The 18,623-nt window shown below is 31.3% G+C and overlaps 1 protein-coding gene across 1 annotated transcript; it reads right to left on the minus strand.

Moving 5' to 3' along the window:
- Positions 1 to 330: 330 nt before the first annotated feature.
- On the minus strand, positions 331 to 11,818 carry LOC143043301 (uncharacterized). Its single transcript, XM_076215678.1, has 8 exons — positions 11,571 to 11,818; positions 10,891 to 11,022; positions 9,625 to 9,699; positions 8,211 to 8,303; positions 7,202 to 7,288; positions 6,571 to 6,684; positions 4,855 to 4,911; positions 331 to 1,119 (listed from the first exon to the last, which is right to left on the minus strand). Exons 1-8 carry the CDS (start codon positions 11,712 to 11,714, stop codon positions 646 to 648), a joined length of 1,176 nt encoding a protein of 391 aa, XP_076071793.1. The 5' UTR covers positions 11,715 to 11,818; the 3' UTR covers positions 331 to 645.
- Positions 11,819 to 18,623: the final 6,805 nt, after the last annotated feature.

Consider the following 18,623-nt stretch of genomic DNA (forward strand, 5'->3'; position numbering starts at 1 on the left):
TCTATCGAAAATTATGTATTTGGTTATTGTCTAAACTTTTATTTGGAATCATGGCCTATTTCAATTTTCATACCAACGTCCTTAAAAAAATCTTATAAAGAAAGCGTGCTGTACTAATTGATGTATGTACGACATGTGTTTTCTGGAACTTGAATAACGTTCCTCAGGCTTGTGCGAATTGAATCCGAATGATTTGGAATAAGATAAAAGACACAGAAGTTATAACATTAATTTCAGGCCTAATTTATCATATTTCATACATAACAATAATGGACTACTAAAAATGTATATCATTTTCAATCCACCAATTTTCATAACAGGATCCTCTTGTCGATACGTAATCAATTAGAAACTGATTCGACTGTTCAAAATAAAAATCATTTTGAACCAGAATAGTTGTCTGATCTGAAATATATCGGTTGTGTCCAGTTTTCGGTCTAGACATATTTGACTGAAAACTGATTTTGAATAAAGATTGCAGAAGACGTTTGCCATGTTAAAGAACTCGGACTCTTTCCGTTAAGTTTTATACAGTTTCCTCAAGTCTTTCAGAATAATTGATATATTCAAAACGGAATTATAAATTTAGAGCATATAAACTGCGGCCTCTAATGTTCTTTGTCGTATTATTTATGGATAGATACATTAACTTTTTACAATTAGATTATCTGTATGCATGTGGACAATAGTTGAGCTGGAACCAATCTGAACATATTTTGCTTTGACATTTATGTATGTAGCACTACTGTCTTGGCTAGGGTTTGTTGTTGTTGATTCTCTTGGAGTATTATCAAAAGGACCAGATATGTCTGTATTGTCAGAACGGACAGATATATCTGTAGATTTACTATTGTTACTATCATTGCTTTCCTCGCTTTCATCACTTTTTCTGCTCTCGTTGCTTTGGCCGCTTCCTTGGCTCTCCCTTTTATCGATAGAGTCCCTTTTTTCTAAGCTTTCAGCATGTTCTTTCTCTCTGTGGTAAGTATAATTGTTATTTGAAGCTGGTACATTTTCTCTGCCTGTGTTCAACTTTGTGTGGCTCGTACTGTCACTTATATCATTGTCGACCATAGAGTCATCGTTATTACCTTCAATATCTATGTCTACAACGGTCATCTGGAGTAAAAATAACATAAACACATAATAACACCAATAGAAGATACCAAATGGACTGTGATATTGGTTGGATAAGTTTAAGTTCCCAATAAGTATATCTCGAGATGACAGATAGGAAACAGTCCCTCTGGTACATAACTAATGGCAATCAGCAATCAGGTCGTTCCTGACAAAAGACCGACCATTCAAGATATTCATTGGTATTTATATAATACTTGGGTGATATTTTAGGAAAACTTTATGATAACAAAATACTGACTTAATAGTTAACCATGGTTGTTTTCAATATCGAAGCTGCTACGATCAACATAGATGTCGGCTAATGAATGAATAGATAGCATTGACGCTAGATAGATCTAGATAGCATAAATAATCTAATCTAGGGATTCCAAATTATCGTTGGATAGATTATTTCTAACGACGGTTTGATAGGCTAGCTACGTTGCATATCGTTCAACATAGATAGACATCTAGACAAAGCATATACTAGCTGATCCGAGTTTGAACTCAACCTAGCTTTATGTGAATAGTGTTGATTGGAATCTAAATAAACGCAACATATATCAGCAAAGCGTTTGAATCTTGAATTTGACTCATTTTTCTAAAAAAAAAAAAACTGAAAGTAACACGTTATAAACATGGGTATGAACCACTTTTACGGATTTACAGTCGTCAGGAACGCTCAAAGTCAAATAGTGTGGATTCATTAGTATTTATTAACGGATAACAGGCTTGTTTGCGAACTGGCAAAACTAAGAAATCAAATATCCACGAATATCATAATTTTCCCTTATCTACGAAAACTGGTATTACGAAATACATGTATAAGAGCCAAAACAGTTGACGAGCTATATGGCCTAGAAGGACCTCAAATGTAGTCAAATCCGTTCAAGGTAAACTTAACCTGAGAGAGTTGAAACTTTGGTTTCTTTATAACAAAAATTGATAAAAAGGCAAGTTTAGAAATGTTTGTGATACACATGTCAGTACCAAAGTACTTGAGTAACAAACCTTCAATCCAAGTCTACTGTGTTTTCTAAATAAGTATACAGTACAGTTAATTGAAAACTAGTTCGTTCTCATGACAGATCTTTGGTTGTTGTTGTTTTGTTTCTTTTAGAACGACGCAATACAAGAAAAAAGAATTGCCAAAAACGTAAACGTCAAAAAGATAGACATGACAAAATAGCTACCGTAATTTAAGCAAATAAAAAGAAATTAACTGCTAAAAGCAGAAAAATTACTTAGATTATCACTTCAAAAGAATGCGGTCACCATTACATGTATTGATTGGTCGACCGGTACTGTGTCTTAACTATTTATCTCCTGTTTTCATTTGATAAGCCAAAGAGTTTTCATGTCGACTATTAGACATGTTCACCGTAAGCCCATACCGAAACCGAAATCGAAACCGGTACCGATACCGAAACAAAAAATAATAGTGAAGTAAATGGTAAACTTTATTATGTAAGTACAATCAACCTTTTTTTACTTTTTAAGTTAAATTGAACCATTATTGAATACACTGATACAAGTAATATACAATTTAAGATGTTGATACAATTTATTTATGATGTACATCAATAATGAATCAACTTTTGTTGACGGGAAAGAGCTGCACATAGTTCTACAATAGATGCAATATTGTCAGTCTGTGTCTATAAAGAGAACCTATCATTTTATAAATTTTCGTTTTCTTATGGAATGTTCTACATAAATTCTTACAGGAATCTTTTCAAAGACAAATTTGCATTGATCGCAGATTATTGCATATTGATTGCGGAGCTGCCTTACAGTACACGGTGTTGCAATATGATGTTCAGATGGATATATGGAAAATAACACTCACGAGAAAACGGTAATATATTGTAGGGACCTATGGCATCCATATTAAACTGAATTGAGATCGAAGGCTGTTCTACATCTAATGAACAGGGAAACTATTTAAAATAACAACATCAGTCGCTTAATTTCCATTTGCCTTTTTTTGTTAAAAAAAGCTGTGAGAGAAATAAAAGAAAGCCTTTTTCTTATTTTCATTTTGGAATGTGTTGTTGTTCTTGTTGTATTGGACCAACAGTATCAAATAAAACATTTTTTCCCCACTGAGACCCAAATAAAACCAATAAATATTTTTTCTTTATCTCAAAATAATTTTGAAAATCGAATATATTATCTAAAATAAATATAAACATTACTGCACATCACATTTAAGATATTTTCGATGTAGCTTATATATAATAACATTTAATGGAATTTATTCGACAGTTGTTACGGAATCAAACAGATATTGAAAGGATGTAAACAATCAAGCAAACTTTTTAACAAAGTTATATATCAAGTGCACCAGGTTGAATTTATATTTGAATCGAACTTGATAACGGGAGCAAAGCGTTCAAAATTACTTTAAAGGGTATAGCATTAGTTTCTAAAGGTAATGTGTGTCTATATGTGTCAATTGATAATTAATTGTAAATGGCCATATTTTTCAATTCCTTTAGATGAACCTTATTTTACATCATAAATAAATTTGTATCTACATCTTAATTGTATATTACGTATTATGTTTTTCTTTTTCTTTTTTCGCCATGGCTTTGTCAGGTTTTTTATTATGTTTTATGAGTTTTAATGTCCCTCTGTTATTTTTCTCCCCTCATTTTAGTAACATCATGAGGGGATGTATGATGCTCCTCATTTGACGAAAAAATAATTGATATGACTGTTGAATCTTCTGGAGAATGAAAATATTATAGCTAATGCTCAACCTGGAAATTTGTTAGATCCCGCATACAAGTATTTGACCCAATCTTTCTTTATTATTAATCCGTGCTTATTTTTAAATTTCGAACTCGATATTTGGTGTTTAGATTAGTTGTTTTTGTGCATTTGTTGGGAGCTGACGAGCCAAGCCCTTTCCAACAGATTCATATGGATTTGTTCTTGTGTTCTTCTGTTACACCTTTGTTACAGGTTATGTGATGGAAGGGTGTCCGCAAACAGAGAAAAATATTTTCTTAGATGAAACTCCACTTGTAAACTTACTTTGATATTATTCGTTCAATATTTTAAAGTTTGACAAAAGAGTAGATTTTACAAATGTCAAAGCTGCCGTTTTGTATATTTTCATTAAATCCATGTGCTTATATGGATCAGCAGGTCAAGGTTAACCGTTTCATTCATACTTAATACCCCCAAAAAATCATGCTTATTGTATGCAGTTGTCAATAAGCACGGGTATAAGATGGTAGACATTTAGAGTCAGGTGTTGGATTTCACAGACGAGACTAAAGATTAGGGCAATGTTTTAACCAATATGACTCACATGTATCAGTTTGACGAAGGTAATCATAAATGTATTATATATGTTACGGTTTTATAAAAGAAAAAATTCCCCAGCCCTTTCTTTTCAAAACTAAACAAAAATGTGTACTCGGATAAATACTGTGTCTGGTTAAAACTCCCTACGACTTTTTATTTATTGAATTCTATGTGGTATGGGTGTTTCTCATTTGCTAACTTCTCTGTCATGTTTTGTGGGGAGTTGTCTCATTGCCAAAAAAAACCATATCATCTGTATTCTAATATATGAATTGTTATATGTTTGGAAAAAAATACTCAAGAAACCTGGATGTAACTTATGTTACATTATAACGCAGATGTAAACGCTTTAAATATCAACAGAGTCTGGCAAATTGACGGTTTTTTTTTTTAAATTGAGGTTGCACAAGTACTCACCATCTTTGTTGAAAAACCATGTATACTCTCATAAACGTTACTTTCATTTCCATGACGCTGAAATACAAAACGCATTCAATACTGACAATAGTGAGAGTGAATAATTTCACTTTTACCAAAATATTTTATAAAGATATTTTATTACTATATGCAAAGGGTTTTCGATAACTTTTGAATTTTATAATTCAACGCGAAAAACTGTTACCTGTATGCAGAAAACAAATGTAAGTTAGAAAGTAGATATGTGTTATCATGTGTTACTTTTCATTGTAATAGGCGTTTCGTAAGCTTTCAAGTTTAACGTATTCACAGGCTTTGCAGTTTAGACTATACGTCACTTTTGCAAACCAATAACTTCCTACCCAGTTGAGTTTGATAGCACTTTCCAATAACACTGAACAAATAGCTTAACCTAAAGTGACAATGGACTTGGCAATAGCCTTGGAGGTCTAATAATACACAGCGGGTTTTTTGGGGGGGGAATAGACTGGCATCCTAATACGACTTATCAAGGAATACAAAATTACAAAATTGATAAATCAGACGGTATCTTATGGGGATATGATTGATTAAAGGACTACACGTGGTGACTATATATATTTGATTAAAGATGTCATAAAACTATGGGGTTGGTTGCCATATAGGGTTAGTAAAGAGTTACTTCCATTCCAAAACAAAAAAAGAAATCTTAAAGGTTTCAACAGACGAAGAAATTGATAATGAACGATTGAAATAAATTAATAAAACAAACTTAACACTAACAGGTTATTATCATTGTCATTTTGTTTTGTATAGACAAATAGAAATTGGTTCTTAATACTAAGTATTGAAGACTTAATCACTTTGCTAGGCCGCAAGTCTAAATACCACAAGAAGAAATAAAAGAAAGTCGGTAAGATAATTCGTTATACGGTGTGTTAGTGACCTAATACGATATACATGTGTCAACAAATTCCATATGGGGATTTCAACATCGTTTTTACCACATGTGGAATTTAATTACCCTATTTATATCTTATAAGGTCACTAACACACCTTGCTATTCATTATATCTAGTTTACTATTGGTCTATATGATTTTAGTTTAATGATTGTACTCCTGATACGATGCTAAAATATTGTTAAACACTAGAACTCTTTTGTTATAATAGATATAATAAGATGAGGTATGAGTACCAGTGAGAAAATTCTCCTTCCAAGTCACAATTTGGTCAAAGTACGGTCTTCCACACAAAGACTTGACTCACACCAACCAGCAAGCCATTAAGGACCTTAAAGAAGACTCGGGTAAAACCATTAAAAAAAGGAAAACCAACGGTCGAATTTATATAAAAAAGAGAAACACTTATGAACAACATCAACAAACGACAACCCCTGAATATCAAGCTTCTGAATTAGGACAGTTAAAAAAAGGCAGCGGTTTGAAACGTTTTAACAGATACCAAAGCTAGTTAAAAGGCAAAAACAATTAATAATAAACAAAATCATGCATCAGAGACTAAAGTCAAATTAAGCACATCTCTGGGATACCCATGTATATAAAGAATTGATCCAAAATTATATATATATATATATATATATATATATATATATATATATATATTACAGAGGAAAACTCTCATAAGATACAACAAACACATGCATGCATTCATGGCATTTGTAAAACCAAAGTGAGATATCATTTTTTTTTATTAAAATATTTTATTGGTACAGTTACCTCATTTGAAGAACCGTTAGCGTCTTCATTTTCATACAGATCGGATGCATCTTTTGTTCTCATTGGAACATAAGACGTGTCGCTAACACTTTCATTTTCAACGTCGTTGTTTGCCTAAATCAATTGAAAGAGTTTTTTTTTTTTAATTCAAAAGAGCAGATTAAAAAACAAATTATCTAACAGTATGTACCGCATGCGCAGCCACAATGTTGCTACTCTACAATGTTCATCATCATAGTATATTTTGAATAAAATCCTTTTCTTGATTTTCTTGTAATCCACTTTGAGAATCTAAAGGAATAACGAGTTGCACACATCAAAATATCAAACATATAAATATATTTATTATTATAACTATTACACTGGTCAGTTTTCTTAAATATGCGTCTAAGCTTGTAAATCAAATTACTATTCTCTTTTTTTCTACACCTATCACAAATTCATATGACAATTTTAAAGATAATTCATGTATGTTGATTATTGATAGTTTTCAGAAACAAAAGTGAACATCTCAAAAGCAAATTCAATTCTATTCATTTTGATAAAGATCCCGTGATTTTATAGTGAATAAGAATAAATTAAGAGTTGTTGTAGACTTTATCATTTTACTTTCTAGCCAAAGGAATATTACCTTGTTTAAAGAGATTTCCACTGTTGCATTTTCATAATGCAAAGTGCCTGTTTGTTTGATTGGCCTATTTGCATTCGTCTTTTCTTTCTAAAGGAGAGCATAATTTAAAGGTCAATTCAAACAAATTCAGTTTAAAAAAAATGAGAATTCTTAATTATTCTCATGCTCCGTTCAATTTAGAAAAAAAAACAATTATAAAGTGTGTTGTAACTTTTACAATATTAAAAATAACGTCAAATCTTATCTTAAATTGAGCAATTGAGATACATGATTTTGATACTAGGGTGATTAAAAGTTTGATAAATGGTATGTTTACTCTGGTAATTTGAATAGTAAACATTGTTTGTGGGTCATTTAAATTCTTATAACGTGTTATTGATACTTGTACTATTAAGTGTTTGATACATGGTATGGATACTTGAACTTATTGGAGTTTGATACATAGAGGATTTATAGAATAGTTTACTTAAACTGTATTTCGCTAAACCTGTCGGAATTTCGGCTCCTAAATGATCTTCAACTTTCTAGCCATTTTACTTGCTGAAATCAGGCGTCACTGATGAGCCTTTTGTAGACGATACCACCCGAGTCTGTTGTACACCATATTAATTCTAATGAGTTTATATATAGCTTAAACCTGATACGAGTACTTGTACGATTTACGGTTTAGTACATGACATCGGTAGTAATGCGATTTCTAGTTGTAAACCTTATCATACAGTTGCTACGAAATATGTGTTGCTCAGGCTTTCTCTTTTCTTTTTGGTTTACTTATGTAATGTAATGATGTTTGTTTGTTCATCTTTTTAGTTATTGATCTAAAGTTTGTAATTCACGTGTATTCTACATTTCCAGTTGGTAAATTGTAATTTGTTTTGACACGGACGCTTCCATTTTAATCACTGACTTTTGTTGAGAAAGAGAGAAACAGAATAGGAAAACCAAACTAATTGCTGGCAGGTTTAAATCAATCGTTAATGTGAATTTCAGATTCCGAAACTATATATACCCTTTTTACTTCAATAAGAGCAGGTTCAGCAGCTTTCTTAGTGGTCTCTGTTTCGTTTTTACTCGTATTTTCTTCTATTTGGTTTGATGACTTCTAAACATTAAAAAATTTTATAAAAAAAAAACCAAAGTAGCATAAAGAGTACCACAATTGGTATTGCAAATATCTCTTAACTTTAATGTCAATCTTCTTATTAAAAGCATTCGAAATATTTTTAAAAATTTGATGGTTTAGCAAAAAACCATTCAGTTCAACATTCAAAAAGCTATTTCTTGGAAACCGCCTTGCAGAGTTAAAAAAGAGTTCTTTATAATTCGGAACACTGATGTGAACTTTGATGCATCATCCACCATATCTAGCTACCTAGTTCATCGTTTAAATAGGAGGTTATGGAAAAAAAACTTCTTGAAAGTTTTACGGACAATAGCAAAATGATATAAATAGGATGATGTTATGGTTTGCCTCTTTTTTTAAACAAAGGCTAAAAAGCAGAATAACCCTAACTAGGTTCATTAAAACACCCTGTATGAATCACATGTCATATGTGTAACAATATGTGAACAAATCTGTGCAGCAAATATATTGAGCGTTGATGCAATATTACTATCTTTAAAAAAATAATTGAAGGCCAATCATAAAATTAAATGACAGCAGGACATAATTTCAGAATATGACTCTCTCGGATACGGCTGTTTCTTGCCACCAAAACAGAACCAATATTGTCATTTCAAAATAGAAATGTGGTCTGTCTTTATCTTTAGATTGCACTTTGTCAATACAGTTGTTTCACAAGTCATGCCTCTTTTAAGGAATTATATGATATTCAAGTCAAGGTCGGGGTAGTATAGAATTTAACAGTTCAGCTTTGGAAAGTTTAAACTCTTAGCAGTTCAGGGCATATAAATGTTTAAAATATGCTACACAGACGTTTGTTTCAATCTATGAATAAAAAAGGAGGGCACATCAACTTTTCGTTCTTTGATATAATTTTTCACAAAACTTCATAGGTAAATTTGAACAGCTTAAGCCGCAAAGGGATTTCTTATAGGAAATTGCATTGTCTATATTTACAGAAGTGCAACCTATAATCGACAAGTTTTGATGAACAATTTAATACTAGTATATTAAACCATTGTCTGTAACTGAAGTGAAACACGAACCGTAATTTCCTAGAAAAAAACTCCAACAACAGAAAAACAAAATTAATGGCAATCTTTGTCCGACATAACACTTTTACTTTTGATAACTATCTGACATCTTACATCAAAACGTGCTTATAGAACATTCGTTTAACATATAATAAAACGGAAAACTCTTATCAATTTTGTTTTTGAGAATAAATATTGGAGACGATACAAGAATATATTTTTTTTAAATTCTCTACATCTGAAACCGAAATAACATATTTATTTACCTCTGTTCGACTTTTCTGCGATTCATTGCCTGTGCATTTAAATTCACCTGTGACCGCATAATCATATTTAGGTTCCTACAAAAATACAATATAGAATATTTGGATCGTACTGTATTATTTCCGCTATTCCTACTCAATAGTATAATAACTTTTTTTATCAAAACGATCGTCCGTATTTCAATAAGAAATCGTTTTAAGATTTCTGATCCACAGTGTAGAGTCCTATGAATCCAAAATAATTTATTCGCCATAATTATGTTTTATCAATAACTGTTTTGTTTATTATATACATACATAACACTACGGAAAATAATGCTACTTCAAGTTTATATTGCAGATTTTATCCATAAAATTATAGACTCCGTAAACTTTGATGTTTATGTATTTATATTTTTGTTTCCGGTCACTAGTCTTATACTTTAGATTTGACTCACAGGAGCGTTAGGGTTCTAAGGTGGGACTTATTTTCCATTTCATTTTAACTTCGGTTTATATTTAAAAAGTTGATAAGGCATACTTGGTTTTTGTTTATCATTACGCACAAAAGTACATGATTAATTGAGTAGCATTTCGAGTATTCATTCGCTGATTCATTTTCAAATTATAAAGATAGAAAGTGGATAACTACTTAACTTTTACCTTATTTGATCCCCCCTTCCCTCATAAATATATATTGCTACCCCTCTTGAGTTTGCCTTGCCCACGTAATCATAAAATTCTGAGAATTGTTTTCTCTATATAACTTTCAAGTTACATTGCAAATACATATGTTGGGGACAAATTAAGTTTAACAAGGAACATCCAACATTTAATTTTCCTTTGGCAACATTTGAAATAAGTTTTCTACAACAATTTGATTACTGACATGTTCAGGGCTAGAATAAATTAAATAATACACAAAGCACTTAGGTACACCATGAAGATAGAATATAGAGCAAAATATTTCGACTGGAATGAGGGGAGTAATATTTATACTGCCACAGGAAAATTGGGGGAGGGGGTCACTATGACATATTTCATATACTGAAATCCATTACAGAATTAAAAACTGTTTTGAATATATACGAAATGAAAGTAAAAGACCATCACATTTTGAATGAATTACGGATGCGTTTCTAGCTTAAAATTTGATGATCAGTAGCTTTCATTTCCATTACTTATTACGGATTCAAATTATTCGTCTTCAGCAAATAAAAGATCAGCATTTGTATGAACTGAACTTCTAATGTAAATATTATAATTATATTATATATATTGATAGTATACCCCTTGTTCATCTGAATCTTTAGCTCTCAATTTGGTGTCAGCTTTGGGATTTTTAACATAGCGCTGCAGTGCTGGGTCCTGATCTCCACAAACAACTGATTCTCTGTAACCCTTCTCTCTTTCCATCTTAAACTATTAATATGGAGTAAATCATCTAATGCGTTATTTTTTCACAAATATAGTATTGTTCATAAGTTTACACAAACCTTTATCAAGTAATTCCAAGAAATGATTGCAACATTAATATATTAACTATCAGACTGTCATTTGTATATGTTCTGTCTGCGTTAATGCATATACATGTATGTAAAAATAAAAGGAAAGAGAATGCATATGGGAGAGGACAAATACTACTGGTTTAAATATCAAGCTTTTGATGTTTTGATACCAACACCACTGATGAATATAATTTAGACGAAAACGCGTCTGGCGAACAAAATTACCCACCTGTTATCTTTATTCAATATACATATTTGGTGAATAAGCTTAGATTTTACTTAGGATATTGTTTTTGAAAAAAAAATGAACAATAAAAACATAAACAAGTATATAAGAAGATAGTATTCATCCCGTCATTGAAAAACCAATATGCTCAACATGAAGGGATTTTACCAAGAAATATAGAAATTTAGCTTTATTGTAAACAAAAATAAAGAATCGGGTAAATATATTGTATTTACCTCGGTCCTGCTTTCCTGATGTGGTTGATGGCAGCATGTAATATTTCTGATTTTACAATAGATGAATCCCACTATTGTAATCACGAAATATATGATCCCAGCAATCCCGACAACCATGCATATTGTCTCATTTTTGAATAACATAGTTTTCTACCTCTTATTATTCATACATACAGAATGTATCTCTAGAAACAGCGTGCATTATTGTCGTTGATCCCTCTTGTTGTGTATTTGTAGAACCGCTTCGAACTTTCCTGGTACAAATAATTTCAGATCAAATAAAATAGACAACATTAGCAGAGGCATGGACATTCCAAGAAATACTAATTGAATACGTACATGTTGTACTCTTTTCTCTTTTGAATCATATCGTTTTAATTTTAAAACTGTCAATAGAAAATATGTATAATTTTCTCATGCTTTCTGTTAACTTCTTTAATTTTATTTTAACTTAATAGTTTATTTACATCGCGAGTAACGTTTCCTTATGATACAATCGAAGACATGACAGTGCGTCATCCCTAAGAACAGATTTTTTTTATTGTAATGATTGTTTTAGGCGTTTCGTGTTTCTTTTTCTACTTCTGTATTGTATCATTATTTGAATGCACTCAATTGATTCCTCATTCATACTAAATTCAATAGTTTTTTAACATGTTACACGGAAGCTTATAAGTTAACTAATACATATGTATTTATGAATCATAATAATAACCATTCAACATATCTTAACGTTAGCCTAATTACAATGTGTTGGTATTATCTTGTCTAAAATGTTCATGATGATTTGTAAAAGTTCATCAAAGATACCACCAAGTTTGCGCGTTTCGTTTACATAGTCATTATGACGGTTTGTATATCATTATGTTAAGAACTTCGAACAATTGCGAAATCTCTTAAGGAGGCCGTTAAATGAAATATAAAACGGTTCTCCTGGAATAGTTTTCTCTATCTCTTATTTTTAATGTAAATATTTAATACTTGCAATTGCTTCTTAGGATTTTTTTTACCAATAGAGAAATTACACGGACAAAGCTGTACTGGTCCAATGCCAACTCACATATTGACATGTATTCTTAAATATTTTGAAAGATTTTAACCAATTTATATAACAAATCAGTAATTTCTTTATAGCATGATTACAAAAAGTTCAAACATTGATGTAAAAACAAAAGAAAATAGGGACGTGTTTTTGCCTAAGCACTACTTGTACATTACCTTTTTTTGTTATTCCATTATTGAGACTAACTTAACATAATCATATCAAGCATGCATTTAAACAATTGTCATCAACTATAATAATTATCTAAACAAAACTCACTTATCAACTAACTTACTATGAAAGTTTATCCAACAAGCATTTTCTTCTCTTATGAAATACCAGGATTTCTTTTGCTTGTTTTTTAAAAGTGTAAATCAAGGAAGCGCCTTGAAAGTCCCACAAATATTCACTTTTTTATTTATAGATCATAAATTTTGCATCTATATATAAATATTTTAACAAATATTTTCGTATTCACCAGAACGCAGTGCTTTTAAGAAATAGACATTCATGAGATATAATTCAGCAACACACATTACATTATAGTACATATGTAATGTGTCTTGAATTTTAGATTAAGAGCTTATGTGCCTAATTGTATAAAGTCGTTGTGGTTAATAACTTTAGAAATAACTTATTTTACCATTCCTTTTTTTTCATAATGTGGTACTTGCTACGTTTTCTTAAGTTTTCGTTGTTGTATTTTGTAATTATTTCAATTGTCTGTGTGTTTTTATTGCTAGCTTCAAACGTAAGACACACATAATTACCCCCTTGGAGATTGCCACATACTTCTATTAGGATTTTTTCTGTGGGGCTACTCTGTGATGCCTGACGTTTTTCGCCTTACTTTTTTGTCTTTGAAATCTTCACATTTTTACAATATTTTTTAAATAATTGGGTCCGTTTTCGCTGCGCATATAATTTTAAAATTCTTAATGTTACAATTTCTTAAAGTTATTGATTTTGTCAATATAATACTATAGTTGGTGAGTATAAGCTAATTAATTTCATTCATGTCAAAATATCTTTTTCATTACTTTTGACCGTTTCTAGGTATACAGTAGAAACTTTTGATAATTATTTCCAGTACAGTCACGAATTAGATCTCTTATTACTTTAAAAATGAAATATACTATAAACTTTTGCCCAAATTTTTAGACTTTGACAGATTTTCTTTTCTTTTATATCAATTTTTTAGCTACGAACGACGAATATTTCGCACTTAATTTCTCCCGGCTTATTGTTTATACAAAATCTGTATTTAAGATCAATAGTCCGCCATTAAAACAAGAGGCGGTGGCTGTTATCTAATATGCGAAAAACTATGATTATTTAGCGTGTTCATTCACAAAGCAGCTCTTAAATACAGATGTATATAAAAAAAAGGGTTTTATGTTTCTGAAACAAAGGGAAAATAAAGGTGCAATATATGATGGTAAAATATACTTTTACGTTTTACCAAATTTGATTAGAAAGGATACATTTTCTTCTAACTGTTGCACCCAAAATAGAGTTAACCTTATAAAGTCCCTTAAAATGTCACAAGCTTTCGTGGATTTACAAACTCCTCCACTAAGTTTGTCACTTGCATATCACTTTTATAAATTAATTGCTTTGTATATGTTAATTTTAATTACTTGTATGTGCTACGCTACAATTTATTCTACTGTTAGATACTAAAAGGGAAGGATTGAATGATAACCCAGAGTTGAAAAGTTGGTGCAAAATTAGGAATTCGAAGCACTTTTTGTTTTGTCTTCATCAGGAACGACCAAATTTAGAAATGTGGCAGCAAAATATAATTAAGAACTCCAAGACGTTACGTGATCAAAATGGATCTAAAAGGAATATACAAATCCATCTTAGCACAGCTTTACTTGCGGAGTCAGCACCTTAATTATAAGTTTCTTTTAATGTCTGAGTTTATCAACGAAGAATGTAAGAATGGTTTGTTAAATATCATTGAATATGGAGTTGATTATACTATAAAGGACTAGCAGCGAAATCGAACCAGTATTAACTGTTAAAAACAGTTCTTTGTAAATTATTAAAAGAGCAGATTCTAAACGAAGACTTCACAAAATTAGAATTATATCGATGAAGTCTCAAACTGAAATCAAATTACCGGTCAAATGGAATCTATAAGGTGAACATGCTCATGTATATGTAATCAATTTAGATGCGAAATACTTCATCCTCTAGCAAATGTAAAATATACTAACATACTGCAAAACGCACAGTTAAATTGTTTAAGAATATTTTTACCACAGGTAATCTTGTCTGGTGACCGATAAAAGAAAATATTATTAATATACCTTTATATATACTTTAAGAAAATGACAAAGAAAGGTATGAATCAGTAATTAAAAATAGAAAGAATTTCCATTAAGGTTGGTTTTCATCTCAATACTTTCCTGCTTTCTTAATGTTTTAATCGTGATCCATAATCTATGCCTATCTATGGTTTCTTTTCATTCAGTTTCACATCATCGTTAACAGGAAATAAATGTTCAATAATATATTGACTTTTATTTTGAAATAAATTCTTATGTTGTTGTTCTTTGTATACCTCCATCACGCATCGATGAGTTCATGTCTCGAATTTCCATATTGAGTTAGTTACCCAAATTTTGTATTTGAATAGATTAATAAGACAAGCGGGCCTATATTTGGCACTTGTTCACTCTCGTGGTTCACTATTAACTATGGCGTCAGATAATTGTGAAAAAACTAAGCCGTTAAATCTATAGTTGCTCATTTCTACTGCTTTAGAATACAAAAAGAATAGAGCTACGATACTGCTTAGTGGAGCGGCGGAGAGGACAATTTAAGAAATTTAGATTAACTAAATACCTCATGGAATTTTAATGTCTTAAATTGTCTATCGATTATCCAGCTTCAGAAAAGTGTTTGTCGTAAATATCAAATGTGGTACAAATGACGTTGAAAACAGTCTTAACTGACGTTACCCAACTTACAACGAATACCCCACTGCTGAATCGGTAGACAAATCTCATAAATTACCCCTTCTAAAAATAATTTGTGAACGAAATTGGCAAAATACAGTTACTCTTGAACGTAATAAACTATAAAGGTATTTTGAAGTAGTTCTATATGTGGAGAAGTATGCATCTGAAAATAGTTGAAAATAACGCAGAAAATTCATCGTTTTTGACCTGGCAATATTTGCATGTGCAATATAGATGTGTTTTAAATGTACAACAGCAATGCCGCTGTACTATAATTCAATCGAAACGATTTACTTTTTGAAGTTAATGCGTAAGAAGATAAATATTTTGCGAAATATCTGCTTTTCAAGTCCGGATATTTGTCATACATTAACCGAAGCTAGTGTGGTTTCTAGTTATATGCCCTTATTAGGCAATTTATCGGAGATCATTTGTAGTCATTTTCATAAAGAAATCATGAGACTTCGGAAATTTTAAAATGAACAAGAAATAAGCTTGATAATGACTACAAATGATCTCTGCTAAATGGCCTAATAAGGGAAGATAACTAGAAACCACACCAGCTTCGGTTAATGTGTGACAAATAGCCGGACCTAAATTCGGGATAAAAACAGATATTTACCCTAATATTTATTTTCTAACGCATTAACTTCAAAAAGTAAATAGGGACGATTGCAGTATAATACGGCGGCTTTCCTGTTGTACCTTCAAAACAAATCTGTATTACACGTGCAAATCATGCCAGGTCAAAAACGATGAATTTTCCGCGTTATTTCCAACTATTTTCAGATGCATACTACTCCACATATAGAACTACTTTAAAAATGCCTTTATAGTTTATGACGTTCAAGAGTAACTGTATTTGACAATTTCTTTCACAAATTATTTTTAGAAGGGGTAAGTTATGAGATTTGTCTCCCGAATCAGCAGTGGGGTATTTGTTGAAACTTGGGTAACGTCCATTAAGGCTGTTGTTAACGTCATTTGTACCACATTTGATATTTACGACAAACATTTTTCTGAAGCTGAATAATTGATAGATAATTTAAGACATTAAAATTCCTTGAGGTATTTAGGTAATTTAAACTCGTTAACTAAGCAACTTTTTTCAACATTCGCCGCTCCACTAGTTGTCAGGTCATCAAAGATGGCATAACTTGACTTTAATATTGATTCACTTAAAGGGTCTTTGCATAGAAAATAAACACATTTATCCTAAAAACCAGTTGTTAGCATGCTATATATGCTTCTTATATGTTCTATGATGGTATGATACTTAACATCTAACGGAAGGGATTGCGCTTGATATTCATATGATGAAGACATAATCTTTCAATCAGTTTAATTGAGGTCGTGAGCTGGCATGTCAGTAGCCGCTAATAGTTCGTTGTTAATTTATGTATTATTGTCATTTTGTTTAGGTTTTTTTTATTAACTTTTCAGACATTGGACTTGGACTTCTTTTGAACTAAGTTTTACTATGTGTATTGTGGCGTGTTTATTTTTTCTACATTGGCTACAGATAAAGGGGGGGGGGGGTTGAGATCTCAAAAAACGTGTTTAACCCCGCCGCATGTTTGCGCCTGTCCCAAGTCAGGAGCCTCTGGCATTTTTTTCAGTCTTGTATGATTTTTTAATTTTAGTTCATTTATATATTTCGGATTTTAGTATATCGTCCCTTATCACTGAACTCGCACATATTTTGTTGAGGAGCTAGCTGAAGCACGCCTCCGAGTTTTGGATTTTCTCGCTGTATTGAAGACCCATTGGCGGCCGTTCTTTGCTTCTGCTCTTTGGTTGGGTTATTGTCTCTTTGACACATTTCCCATTTCCATATTCAATTCTGTTTCATTTCGCCTTCAGATATATTTATATATGTATGTATTTAGCCATATTATTTCACGCCCTGTTTTTTTTTTATTTGTGAATGAATACATCTTTAAATGCATTCGGATCTGAATTTATCAGTGTAAAAGTGGATATTTTTTTCTTAGAATTGACTTTGAAGGATAGCAATGAACTAGTATCATTGATACTTGATGACTTCAGTTTTCCTATTATAAAGTTTATTTAGTGCGTAGTTACAAGCCATATGCCTTAGCGTTCACGTACACTATGTAAGTGGATAACACATGATCACTGAATTAGTACACATTTTTGTTTATGAGCAAGCTGAAGCACGCTAAATTTGCTCGATATATTGGAACCGCTGACACTTTCCCCATTTCCATATGCAATTATCTGTCATTTCACCTTCAGAAATATTATGTATATGTATGTATGTTGACCTGTTATTTCACGTCTTTTTTATTTGTAAATGAATACATCTTAAAATGCATTCGGACCTGAATTTATCAATGTAAAAAGTGGATTTTTTTTTTTAATTAAAATTGAATTTGAAACACATCTAGAATCAGTGATACTTGATGACTTCAGTTTTCCTATTATAAAGTCTATGCTTGTCTATGGTTTCTTTTCATTCAGTTTCACATCATCGTTAACAGGAAATAATTGTTCAATAATATATTGACTTTTATTTTGAAATAAATTCTTATGATGTTCTTTGTATACCTCCATAACGCATCGATGAGTTCATGTCTCGAATGTCCATATTGAGTTAATTACCCAAATTTTGTATTTGAATATATTAATAAGACAAGCGGGCCTATATTTGGCATTCGTTCACACTCGTGTTGCACTATTAACTATGGCGTCAGATAATTGTGAAAAAACTAAGCCGTTAAATCTATAGTTGCTAATTTCTACTGCTTTAGAATACAAAATTTAGAAACATTCTTTAAACAGACTTATTAAGAAGGGATATAGTTACGCTACTGTTTTCAGGTCATCAAAGATGGCATAACTTGACTTTAATATTGATTCACTTAAAGGGTCTTTGCATCGGAAATAAACACATTTATCCTAAAAACCAGTTGTTGGCATGCTATATATGCTTCATATATGTTTTATGATGGTATGATACTTAACATCTAACGGAAGGGATTGCGCTTGATATTATTACTTGATGACTCAAGTTTT

The sequence above is a fragment of the Mytilus galloprovincialis genome, chromosome 8 (assembly GCF_965363235.1).
Source record: "Mytilus galloprovincialis chromosome 8, xbMytGall1.hap1.1, whole genome shotgun sequence".
NCBI lineage: Eukaryota > Metazoa > Mollusca > Bivalvia > Mytilida > Mytilidae > Mytilus > Mytilus galloprovincialis.